We start from the raw sequence: 13,473 nt of genomic DNA on the forward strand, positions 1-13,473 counted from the left end.
ATGTTTGTTAATCATTTTGGTGATGAGATGAGATTAGAGCAGAACCTTAAATTAATGAATGAATTCAGGAAAGTCAGACTGATTTTGTTTGTTCCATCAGTTTTTGGTCTTTTAAAAAATATATATTTATTTAAAAAACAAAACAACATCCCAGTATTTTCTATAGGAAAATCTTAAAAGACTTTTCTGGATTTGGAAGGATTTTTTTCAATGGCAGCTGCTGATTTGGTTGAAAACTTCTCAGCATGTGAAGCGTAAACCTGCAGAAATGTTTGTCCTCTGGAGCTCGTTTCACTTTTCAGTGTTTGTTTCCAGCAGACTCTTTTCTTTACGTCATGCATTGCATTGCTCTGTACATAAAGATGGCAATTTGTGGGACGCATTTGTTGGTTGTTGCGGTGCATCAGAGTCTCGATCGTGACCCTGAATCATCAGGATGAGCGTCTGAGGTTTGATCCCGCTTCTTTCTATAGATGTACTTCAAACTTTGGTAACCTTTTCATGATTTATCTCATTATTACATGTCTGTTTTTTTAATTATTTCTGGTATAGATTTTCTGCTCAGGAATGTTAAACTTTTATTATTCTGGCCTTTGAGTTGAATTTCCCAGGATTTAAATCAAATCAACCCCTTTTATATAGGATTTTTCATACAGTGGACTTACAAGGATTTAAAATCATTTCAGCTGTTGATGCACCTCTGTGGATGTGACTGCTCTCATTGTTGTCTTGTTATTGTTGAATCAATCGGTCTTTTGTGAATTATTTTGTTTAGATTAGAAAATCCACATTTATTTGAATAGTAATTGAGCAGTTTGTGTCATGAGTCTCCTGTTTTAGGATCCTCTCAGAGCACATATATATATGTGTATATATATATACACACACACACACACACACACACACACACACACACACACACACACACACACACACACACACACACACACACACACACACACACACACACACACACTATATAGTTTTTTAGTAGTTAGGGGTTATGGTGGGAATTCAGACATAGACATAGATGTGGATTTTCTGTTGTTGTTCAGAAAAAGCACTTATGAATGGAACAATTTTTTTTACAATTCAAGTTGTGGGTCATTTTGACCCCTTTGTGGTTTTGGCTCCAGTTGGATTCTTTAAAAATGATGAAAAGCCTTCTTATGTTCTGTGTGATTGTCCTGAAGAAGCCAATGTTCTCTACCTTCTTTCACTATAGTATTAAAATAAACATGGAATTTTAAAGCCTGATCGGCTGTTATATTAGTCTTCTTCATTTTGTCCATCCTCATCAGTGCAGCTCCATGAAGTCACACCAAAAAAGTACCTTCAGGATCCGTTTTTCCCAGCAGGAGCCTCATGTTGGTGTAGTTACCAGTTCCCTCCAGAGGGGGCCACTGTTGCTAATGTAAGGTTTTTTTGCTGTTCCTCCATATACAGCATATATATATATATATATATATATATATATATATATATATATATATATATATATATATATATATATTTATTATTATCGTGTTTTATTGCACAATTGAATTTTCCTGTCGTGGAATCAATCCAGCTTTTATATCCATAATAAAACAAATGTATGTTGGAGACGGGAAGCAGCTGATTCCAAAGACCAAGAACGTCAACAGCCAGAGGGAACTGCAGCTGTTTCTCTCTGAGATGTCTTAGTCAGGGCTGATCTCAGTGAAAGTGTCTGAGATAACAAGCCTTCACAGCACAGCGGAAGAAGGAGGTTTTTATTGTCTTCAACACCCCCTCCAACAGAAAACACCTGGACATCCACTCGCTCTAGATTTACGAGTGGAGTTTCTCAAATGTTGGGGAAGCTCCAGTCATATCTTGACTAAAGTCCTTTAATAAAGACGACCGTCTCCAGGGAACGGAGCAGGAGCTCTGTCAGGGTTTTTCTCCTGCATTTATGTCCACAGCAGGTGATGTTTGTCATGAGGGGGGGCTGTAAGCTTCCTGTGAAAGTCTTCAGAAAGTTGAAGACCTTCTGAAGTGCAAACTGCACTAACTGCGTGAGCGGGAACTGATCCGTCAGACTTTATCTGCAGATGTTTTTGCTGAGCAGAATCCCACTTTAGGATCTGTTCACGCAAATAAAGAACACAGCCGAGCAGAAGGTGGAGGACGGCGGGCGGAGGTGTGAGACCTGTGCTCCTCTGTGCTGGGGGGGCTCACTCTGTTCTGAGTCATCTCAGGGGAAAGTGGGTGAGCTGCTGGTGGTACGAGCAGGAAACGCTCGTTTCCTTATTGCTCCAAACAGGATGTAGGCGTGTAAACGGTTGACATGCGGCGGGCGGACGGCCAGAGATCCTAGCAGGAGCTGTTAAAGGAGAAGCAGAGTGAAAAACGGAGGAAAATGTCCAATGAGGGAATGTTTGTGCTCTTCATTTTGTGTAGAAAAACAATAAGACGAGGCTTTTGCCACCTGGAAATGTCTTGATTGTCCATCTACTTTGCATGCTGCCAAAATAATTTTCCATTAAACACATGAATTTATCTGTTTTTATTGATTTCTATGCTGAACCTTTAGAAAGTACTGGAGTTTCTCTTTTTAAGGCCTTGCAGATGGCTGTTAGGGCCTGTTTGTGGATAATCATAGAGATTCATCGTCTCTGAGCTCCTGATTGACTCTCACTTCTTTGAATCCCGCCTGAACTCACTCCAAAACCAGCTAAAGGCTTAGTCACGTACATCCGTACGGGTTCTGCAGGTTCTTGGGTCGTCCCGGTCCGTGGAGGATCTTAGACAGGAGCGGCTGCACCTTAAGGGGAGGGCAGGGGTGTCTTTCAGTTTCCTTGAGGCTGTACGTCCTCCCCAAGGGACGTCATGAAAATGGAACATACCATTATTGTGTGTGTGGTAGGTGTATAGTAAAGTACTCAGAATGGAAGTTACGCACACTCATGACGTACGGGTGACGCCGTCCCAACGCCACACTCTAGCGGTTGGTAAGGTGTGAGCACTGGTCCCTCACTGACCACACACACAGGGTGTGCACGTGATCCGTAAGTGCCCGTAGGATTCCTGTCAAACAAACTACACTTTATCTAATTTCCTCATTTCTAAAAGTCAGGGTTATTATTGTAAGATATTTGGCACTAAGCCTCTTCCAGCTGTAGGCACATGTGCTTTTATGGCGTCACATTGTTAACATAAATATTGTTATGCCCCATTTGATGACGAAGAACAAAACCAACAGCCGTAACAAATGTGAATTAAAAAAAATAGTCATTTTATATGAGGGGCCGTATAAGACATTATTTATTCTGAACTGTTCACATTCATACATTCTTGCTCTCACAATGTGCAAGTGAGAATATATGTATGCGAAAGAGAGTATATATGACTGTGAGAGCAAGAATGTATGAATGTGAATGGTTCAGAATAAATAATGTCTTATATGGCCCCTCATAATTTCATCCTGTTATGTTTATTTTCATCTGCACTATGAGTGACAGGAGGATGACCCGCCCCCTCATGACGTGGAACGCTGTGTGGTCCAAAAGTAAAGTTAGAGTTCATCATAACGGATCTCTCAGCCTCCTTAAGCTAACCTCACTAAAGTATAGTTTGAGATGTTGCCGGGCCATTCATATCAGTAACTGGAAATCATCTGGCGGGCAGGATGCGGCTCGTGGACCTTGGCGTTGACGCGTTGTTTAGATGGTCATGGGTCGCTCGTCCTGGTCTCAGCCGCTTGACTTAAGTGGGAGGCATCGGCCTAAACGTCACAGACTGAACTAAACGATGTCTCCTTACCTGTGTGCAGGCAGCGGTGCTGACCCGAGCCAACCTCCATGTCGGAAGGCTAAAGACCTGAGAAAGGAGCGCCGTCTTCAAAAAGAGCAAACCAGACAACATGGCGTTTCCCTCACAAAGCCGGCCCCCTCCCTCGCCATCCAACCCAAATCGCTCGAGGACTTGGTCAGTGAGTTGTTGCCGGATGACGCCACTCATCGGCTGGAGGTGAGCTGGAAGGAAGAGGCTCCTTTCCTTTCTCCTTTGACTTTCCCTCTCGGGTCTACCTGATGTCCCGCCGTTCCAGTGACTTCACCATGTGGACATCTGTCCAAAGCTGAGTGGACGACGACGTCTTCGTAGGTCCAATTCTGTCACACATTCTGGCTTACGTTAACGTTTAAATGAAATCTAGACATGAAAGGGAATGAGTGTGGGCCTTTGGCACAGAGCAGAGTGATTCAGAAAGCTGTTTGGAAAAAAGCCTTGAGGTTTGTGCAGTAACATCATGACAGCTCCTTGAAATGTGGTAAAGGGAGGATCTGTCTCATCATTCCACCTCGTGAGTACAGCTGGTAAGCAATTTTTCCCAAAAATGTGCAATAATAAAACAACAGATGTCCTTTTTCTTAATCTTGCTTTATATTTTATGTTTAGGTTTTCAGTAGAAAATGTATAGATTGGTTTAGTCATCAATACTTTTATCAATCTTTTAATGGGAGCTGCAGTTCTTTTTTCCTCCAGCAGAGGCCAGTGTGTCGACATGTCTGAGATCCCTCAGGCACCTCAGGGAAGAGTGGAACTGTCCTCTGCCTCTTCTCATTCATTGGATCCAAAAGTATTATTTTTAACACTTTCCTCTTTCTTTTTTATTGAAACTGCCACTGTCTTTCTCTCCGTCTGTTAAACTCCAGCTTCAAAGCGGTTACCGTAATTTCCGGACTGTAGATCACACCTGATTAAAAGCCGCACCCATTACATTTTTAAAGGATAAAACATTTTGTACATACATAAGCCGCACCTGTCTATAAGCCGCATGTGTTCACATTGAAACGTGTTGTAGAAAGAGGATGTGTATGTGCTGAAACCACGCGCCGCGTGTGTAAGAAAGAGGAGGGAGCCCATGCAGCAAGAAGGAGCACTCCTACTCACTCTTGTCTCACACTGACTCTTCTATCTCACTCACTGTTCTCTCTCACTCACTCTTCTATCTCACTCACTCTTCTATCTCACTCACTGTTCTCTCTCACTCACTCTTCTATCTCACTCACTCTTCTTTCTCACTCACTCTTCTCTCTCACTCACTCTTGCGCTGCTCCGGCTCCTTCCTTCTACACACGCAGCGTGCTGACACACACACACACACACACACACATAATCATTCCACAACACCTATATAGTCATTTCATTAGTTCGTTGTTACTGTTATTTGTTAATAAAGAATACTGGGTTGTAATTATTACTTGTACCGGTATTCATTTGCAACATGGCCGCCGTGGTATTTTGTGTTGGGGGGGGGGGGGTGTTAAACCGCAACACCACAACTCCTGCTGCTTCATCCCCGTGGTGATCAAAAATCCCACACCGTCACAGCTCTATTCCAGTGTGCCTGTGACGCGGCAGTAACACGGCAGCTATACGGTAGTAACGGTCCCACTACTACTACAGGTTAAAAATAAAATACTGGTAAAAGTCACTGAGAGCAGCAGTAACTTATAGGCGCCTCTGCGCTGCACGCTCCTCCTGTGCACTAAAACCATGGAAGTCTTCCTCCTCAGTGTGGGATTGGAATAGCGTCAGACATTCTTCACCATTCTCTCTCAGTCTCTCCTTGGTTGTTGTCAGTGTCACTCTGAGGTAAATTCCCTCCTGTTCTTCTCCTGTCGTCTCCGTCACGTAGCAGACCAGCTTTTCCAAACCCGTTGGTGATTTGTTCTTCTTGGATTTTCCATGATGAGGGTCTGTTCTTGCTATTCCTTCACAGAGCAGGAACTTACATTAAACCTGCGTCTTCCTCGACACATATACCATACTCCCCCTGGCTCACTCTTACCCTTTCTGCTTGAGCGCCCCCTAGCAGCCGTTAGAAAAATGAATTAAAAAAAAGCATAAATTAGCCGCATCATTGAATAACCTGCAGGGCTGAAAGCGTGTGACAAAAGTAGCATCTTATAATCCGGAAATTACGGTAATTCTTTTTCTAGAAATGTTAGACATAAGAAAAAGGTGATTTTTAGGTTTCTTTCTTCTGATTCCATAAAACTGGACTCTAAACTTTTAATCAATCAAATGTAAGAGGCGGATTTCTAAAGTTCGGTAGAGGTCTTTTTTTTTTAAATCTTTTACAAATTTTCTAACAAGTTTTCCTGCAGTGGATTCATATAATCAACACAAACCTCCAAACTAATATTTTTGTTTCTTCTGTTGCCGTCTTCTCTGACAAATCAGACGCCTAAGAATGCAACAAGTCATTGACTTTTGGAAGTTTTAAATGAAAAGAGGCAGAAACATAGATCTATGTAGTTTCTAGTGTAGCTGTTTAAACTGCGGAGCTTTGATTTGAAACCGGCAGGTTTACATAGAGATAAAGTTAAGAGTTTGTCATTAAAACAGCACAACATTCCCTCTTATCCATATTTGTCGGTAAAAAGAGACGTTCTGTTTAGAAACCTTTGTGCCATAGGTTGGAGACATTGTTGTGCCACGGATCTAGTAGTGAAAGGTCTGCACATTTGTCTGAACATGGTGAAGTCACAGAAAGAGCTGGTTGATCAGGACGTGACCCACGTGTTTCTCTCTTGTTCTGTAATTGCTTTTTGTCATTCTATGTAACCCTTCTTTGCACGTATTCTTCTTGAAGGTGAGGCTAGTGCGCTCCAGCCCCCCTAGCACGCAGTTCAAAGCCTCTTTCAGCGCCTCCTACCAGGTGTACAAACGCTACCAGATGGCCATTCACAAGGATCCTCCTGACAAACCCTCCGAGAGCCAGGTCAGAGGCGGACAGGCACAGGTCAACCATGGGGGGAGGGTGTTAGGGGGGGGGTGTCTGTGTAACTATTTTAAGGTGGTCTGTTCTGACATTGAGTCACGGCTTCTGTCTCATTGAAGTTCTCGGTGAAGGGAGCAGAGGTGAAAAGACCTTAGCAGGAGGCGGAGCCTCAAAGTGAGGCAGGAGCAGTAAAGGTGGGAGTAAGGCAGAGGAGGTTAGGGAAAGCGTTTCCATGCGGTGTTTTCTCAGGTGTTGGTTCCCTGTCCGCCGGCTCGTTGGCGGCTGAAGCCGCTCTGGCTTTGTGTGATGTCCGTCGTTTTACCCTCACAACAGTCCCGCTTGTTTGAGCTGGAAGCTCATTTTGGTTAAGTAGTGTGGTAATGAGCTTTTAATAAACTCTGTGTGCTGTTGACTTGATTGTATTTAGAGTTTGGGGTCCGGGACAGGAGCTTTTATGGATGGAGTTTAGATTATCGCATCATAGTTGATGGTTTTTTATCATGATTTTTTTTTTTACACGCACTGTGATTTTCTCCAGACACAGTTTGCTAATTGTCTCCAAGCGCGCTGCGGTGAAAGCTGAGGGGTGCACTAGCCTCATCCTCAAGTGTCTCATCCGTCTCCCAGAATGCAACGGTTTGTTTGCACTTTTCCAACAGTGATGCAGAAATCAGAACCACTTCAAAGCGCTCTTCATCCTTTCACTCTTTTGTCTTCGTCGTTTAACTACCTCTGTGATAAATGTCGGTGCTTATCAATCCCCTCCACCTCCTCTCCACCATACCTTGTGCTTGAAGGTGAGGCTAGTGCCGGTGAACTTTGAGGACCCTCAGTTCGCGGCGTCCTATCAGCAGTCAGCGGCGCTGTACGCCCGCTACCAGATGGCCGTTCATGGCGATGACCCCAGCGAATGTAGTGAGAGTCAGGTACTGCATGATTCTGATCACACTTCACCTTTTCAAGTTCTAACTTTAAGATCTTAGACATTTTGCATCCTGTGAAAGAATTTTAGAGTTCAGCTTTTTTCACTTCACAGTTCTGATGTCCTGAGTTGAGAGGGCCTTTACACAGCCAGGAGAAGTTAGCATGATGATACTCTGGCACACAAAGGTCTGACGTGTTAGCTGGCATAATGAGAGTTCATTGGAAGCACGCTCGCAGATGGATTTTAAGGCTATCGTTTGCACACGGTGGCCTCATTATATCCTTCAAACCCAAAAGGAATGAACAAAGGCATCAGGACAGGAAGTGCAGGCCTTCACAGTCTGCTTCTTTCTTCAAGCACAATTTACAGATGCTTGAACATTCCCATTTTCCTCTGGAAAAGACAATAAACAGGTTTAGACCCACATGACAGAGATGCTCGGCAAGAATAAAGACGCAGAAGAGTCCAGAGCAATGAGAAAACTGGGCTAAGGCGAATAAAAATCATAAAGGAAAACAGAAAACGGACTACAGATCTGCACACAGAGAGTAAACTATTGACATGAACTATGTGTGGTCTGATGAAGGTTGAAAAGTTTCATTCCAAGCTTTAAATGTTGCGTTGGCAGCAAATTGATTGATCCTCCAGACCGGCGATCACATCAACCAAATCACATGCTAAGACTTTTAAAGTCCCACCCCGATCATCTATTGATCTACTTTCAAAGCGTTCCCAGCTGATGATGCCGTTCTTAGCCAAAATCCCAAAGCCGGTGTTGTTTTCTAGGACATAGTTTCTGCAGCAGCACACTTAAAAACACGTTCGAAACAACCAGTTGGGCTGTGATTTGTCATTATTTTTTAAGGTAAATGATATGAATGATTGGAATTAGGAAGCAGACATCCGGTGTCTCAGAGCTGGAGAGCTTTCACCTCCTGCTCTGCAGTAAATGAACTAAACTCTGCGTCTTATAAAGAGTCAGGTAATAATTAAATCATGGAAGCTGTCAGGTTGGGCAGAGCGTGGCAGAATCTTTCCTGGTGCCAGAACACGAGGTGATGTGTTTGTGGTAATCACTTCAGAGTAGTAAAAACAGGGACTGAAGGGGTTTGGAATAACGGGAAAATAAATGTATAAAGGTGGAGAGTGGGGGCCATTAACCTGAATTTATCCTAAATGGAACGACTTATAATTAGCCTATACAGAAAGAAACCGCATCAACATTTTAGTTTATGATGAACTACAAGGTTTTGTTTTTGTAAAGGTATTTAGTAACCCATTAGAGTATTACCCAGGGAAAAATTTGGATTACCATCAGCAAGCTGTGGGTCACGCAACAAGAGAAACCTCCCAAAATAATGCAAACATTAACCAGCGTAATGTTGGGAACGGACGTATACATTTCCTGTAATAACATGATTGGAAACCATCCAGTTTTTAAAAAAAATCTGGTTCCAGACCGACTGGAGGCTCAAACTAACATTCGGTCCAAACTGCTCTCACATGTGGCAGTCATTTAGAGAAAAAACCCCAACAAATCCTGTTAATTAAAACTGCGTTTACTCCTAACAAAACACTGTTAGAAAAGGATGACAGATAGCTTCAACTCAAACGGCTGAAATTAATGTGGAAAATGAACCAATGTCAACAAGGAAGGCGTTTGCCTGCAGCATCAGTAGCTCTTTATTTGCACATTAAGTCAATCATTTAGAGCGGAAGGAGCAGATTTAAGTGTAAATGAGTGAATGCGAGCGACTTGTCAATCAACTGCAGGCAGAAAACAACGTGTTGTCGTTAGTAGCCGCTTCTCTTCAGCAGATGTGTGCGTTTAAGTGAAGCGTGCACGTGCCAGTGAACTGTGTGCGTCTGAGGTGGCGGCTCGCCGCCCTAATCATAGACAGATTAGTGTTTCCCTTAAGAAAGGGAGAGTGGAGGAGGAAGATGGACTCCATGTGTGCAGATGAGGATCCTCCACAAACCATTGTTTTGTCTTCGTGTCAGGCAGAAAGCGGTAAACATTTCCCTAATGAGGAATTTGTGTCGATTGATTTAACCGTAGCTTAAATCCGGATCTCCTGAAGCGACGGACTTTGCAGAAATTCCCTCAGACCCGGTAAAAGGCGACAGTCATGCTCATTATATTGTTAAATCGCAGTAAGGAATTGTAGTTTTTACCCTCTGAATGACTTCATCTCCTAAATGCAGCTGCTGTTCAGTTTCTTCTGTGGGTTTTATTTGTGCCCTCCAGCCATGCAGCACATCAGGAGGCGTCTGACCAGCAGCAGCAGAGGCAGCAGTGGAAAATTACACTTTACTGGCTTCATAACACAGGTGGGGGGTGGGGGGTTGCTGACAGGACAGAATTACTCCGTTTTTTCCTAATTATACAAAATAGACTGTGTAGAAGCCGGTGATTATTAAATTAAGCAGTACAACCAATGTCATTTTTGCAGAACTCCTGACAGTAAAACTAAAATCAGGCTTGCAGACTTTTATGGACTTACCTGTGAATTTTGGCCCAAATAGCTTAAAAAGTTTCAGGTTAAATGTCGCACAAATGATTAGATTATTTTTTTTTTAGGTTGAGAAGAATTCAGTCAGATTGAAGAATGTGGTCTCAAATATTTTTCATCTTAGTCTTCTTCCTCTTCCTCACAGGGAGGTTTGTGAAAATCCATTAGAGCTGCTTTAGTTTGGATCACCTTTTAAGTTCAGCATTTTAGTTCAAGCATGTTTACAAAATTAAAAGTTCTTCCTAGAAAATGAACATATTTTTTTACTACTTTTTAAATCTTTGCGTCTTCATTCAGACTAGACACATTTGGTCCGTTTCAAGTGAACCAGAGTTCGTTTCCGCCAATAATCCAGAACAAAATTTCAGGCTGAATACACCCAAGTGGACTCTGTTCCAGGACCAGGAACCGCTCTCTGACCCGTCTTTGGAGGACGTCTCGGTTGGTTTCTGAGATTCCTCAGTCTGCAGACAATCCGTCCTCGGGGCGGAACAACTGAACTGAACCAGAACGGCCACCGTAGCCGGTGGTCACGTGATCCAAACACAGTCTGAAGGCAGTAACAGATGAGCTGCTTTGATGAGCTGCTTCTTTTTTTTTCCCCTTACATTTTTCTTCTTTTATGTTGGCTCTAATACTCTGTTGCAGGTTTAGTTTCTGAATTCTGTATTGATTTTAAGTTTGAATTAAATGCATCTTTTTGGGATTTTAAAGCTCTCTCTTGGTGAGCGTCATCAGAAGCAGACACATGTAGTGCTAAAATAATTCAAAAGCTTTAATGTTCAGCTTTCCATAATCTGATCTGCTGCTTTACTCATTGTTTATATCTTTCTTTCATGTTTGTTATCTGTGATCAGACAAGTTCTCAGTTATCTGTTAATAAAGTCCTTTTAAGGTGGACTTGTTCTTTAAGGTGTCCTTTAATGATGAGGTCATCAGATGGCCCCTCTGGACTGAACTGGGCCCTCGTGGTCGACGATCCTTTTGTTGTTATTGTGACGCTCGGGTTGTGTAGCTCCTGTTTTGTGTTTTTTCGTGAGCATTGAACAGCGTTGGAGCCCAAAAGCAGCGTATTTGTGACCTCATCACGCACTTGTGCAGGAAACGCGTCCTTATTGTGGCTGTGATGTCATTATAAAACAGGAAGCGTACAGCGTTCGTCCTGCACATCTGTAACCGCGTGGCTCTCAGCTCCTCAGTTGGAAGTGGGGCACAGTGCTGGAAATGATGGAAGAAATGGTTTTGCCCAAAATCCTCCAGTAATTGTTATCTGGTGTGTGACATCAGAAGCTCATTAGTGCGTCTCTGTTGATCGGCTAAATGTTTGGGTAAATAAAGTGGCCGTGACACCTGACCTGCAGAAAACAGGAAGAGATAAACTAAACAGAACAGGAAAGACGATGCACATGATTTTAATTGACTTTTTCTCTTTTTTGTGTCTCCCTTCTGCTTCCATTCAGTTCCAGAGATTCCTCTGCGATTCTCCACTAGAGGTATGTATTTCATTTGTCAACAGTTGAACACATGTCTTCTAAAATGACGGATTTGCACCGACCAGGAGCGGATGAAGTTCCTGCCACAGAAAATGAATTTGTGGAAAAGTGTCCGCCGGTTCCTGTGGTTTGCCACATCCCGCTGCTGAAAGTCCCTCCCGCTGGACGGAGTGGGCTTTAGTGTTTGCTCTGAGTTGAAAGGAGGGTCTTTGAGGAGGACGTTTGGTGAAATCTGGCTTCCAGATTGTGTATTAGAAATGTCACTCTTTATTTTATTGTGTGGTCCAGATTACAGACCAATAGGGATTTTTTTTTTTATTAACCTAAAGCGATCTTTTAAAGCATGATGGGAAATTTTATGATGCCTAGTGTTGCAGTTACCCCAGTCTTTATGTTCAAGCTACATTTTTAGATTAACCCTAAACATCTGCTCTGATCATCCTTAGATCTATTTCCAAAGTGTTCCCAGTGGTCAGACTGCCACAAGTTCATTAAATTCACCTCTGAGTTGTGGGCGGGGCCTTTGGCGTGGAGCAAACCCCACCCCTTCCCCTCCCCATAGCTGAGATGTGACAAATCTGATCTTTTTCATCAGCTCCTTAAAGAAACGCACAGAAATGCAGTTTTAAACTCCTCCATCTTCAGAAAAACGCCACAAGGGCATGTTGACACCCCCCAAAACACCCTTTTCCATCGGTGTGGGGCTGGATTAGATAATGGCTCGATCTTCTCGTCTGAGGCGCCATTTGTTTCGAAACGTCTGTGGACCTGTTGGGTCAAGGCAATTACACCAGCAATTAGAGCAACAATGGGTTTCTCTGAGAGTCACTTTATGAGGATTGAGGTTCAGGGCACGCTCACACTGACAAACGCCGCCCGCCGCTGTGTTCGCTCCTTGGGGCCCCCGCAGGTTTTCCCTAATGCACGTCATTAGTGTTTATAGGAAACAAGCTTTTATCACCTCGTCAAGGCTGGCGGCTAGGCCCTCTGACTTTCACAGCTCAGTCCCGCTGCACGCACGGCGGCGCACCGACCGTCGCCTCCCTCTCTACCGGAATCTGCAGGATCTCCTTCCAAACGGCCTTCATCTCTGTTTGCCTCATCTGTCCCCCAGTGTCTCCTCTTTTTAACTGCATTTTTCTTCATAAAAGTCGGAGTTACTCTGCGTGTTTTTCTCCATCTGTCTCCAATCAGAGAGCCATTAGAGCGGCCTCACAGACTCGCACCACATGGACCTGGAAACCGTGCGGTTCAGCTCACATAAAAGCCGCTGCCTATACCGACGTATGCCAAATGCATGCAACCAAATCTGAATGTAGAACTGTTCCTGCAGAGGAGTCAGGCCAAACCAGCTACCTAAATGTGTCTGCATCAAATGGAGTTGTTTTCTTATTTACGTTGCACACATTTTATGTAGGTTTACCCCGTAACAAATGACATTACATTTCTTTTTTCTGTTTCTTTTGCCTGCAGAAGAACAATTCCCTCTAACAAACCATTGTGATGAAGCAGAAATCTGCATGTTCTTGTTGTTGCTCTTCTGTCCTCATAACCCATGTCTCACCTCACCGTGATGCCAGTCCTGATTGCAGCTTCTCCGCTGTCTGGAAGTGAGAAGCTTTAAAGTTCCCTGGAGTCCGATCTGAATGTTGTGAAAAGTTTAACAGTTTATCACGGATCGCCTTACATACATCCAGCTTCCACATGGTGATTCAAGCTAAAGCGAAAAAAGATAAACATGAACAAACCTCGATACAAAAGAAAAATCCCCTAAAATAGTTTGTTTTC

The 13,473-nt window shown here is 43.3% G+C and overlaps 1 protein-coding gene across 3 annotated transcripts in view; it reads left to right on the forward strand.

The window, feature by feature from the left end:
- The window catches only part of ate1 (arginyltransferase 1), a 46,593-nt gene that overhangs the window by 5,782 nt on the left and 27,338 nt on the right, over positions 1-13,473 (forward strand). The window contains exons 6-8 of one of the 3 annotated variants that reach the window (XM_004077495.4): positions 3,797-3,993; positions 6,626-6,754; positions 11,653-11,685. In XM_004077495.4, the coding sequence (XP_004077543.1) occupies positions 3,797-3,993; positions 6,626-6,754; positions 11,653-11,685 (359 nt within the window). Of the gene's footprint in view, positions 1-3,796; positions 3,994-6,625; positions 6,755-7,551; positions 7,681-11,652; positions 11,686-13,473 lie in introns of all 3 variants that reach the window. The other 2 variants (XM_004077494.4, XM_011484750.3) reach the window with 2 other exon arrangements.

This window comes from Oryzias latipes, chromosome 15 (genome assembly GCF_002234675.1).
Source record: "Oryzias latipes chromosome 15, ASM223467v1".
NCBI classification, from domain to species: Eukaryota; Metazoa; Chordata; class Actinopteri; order Beloniformes; family Adrianichthyidae; genus Oryzias; species Oryzias latipes.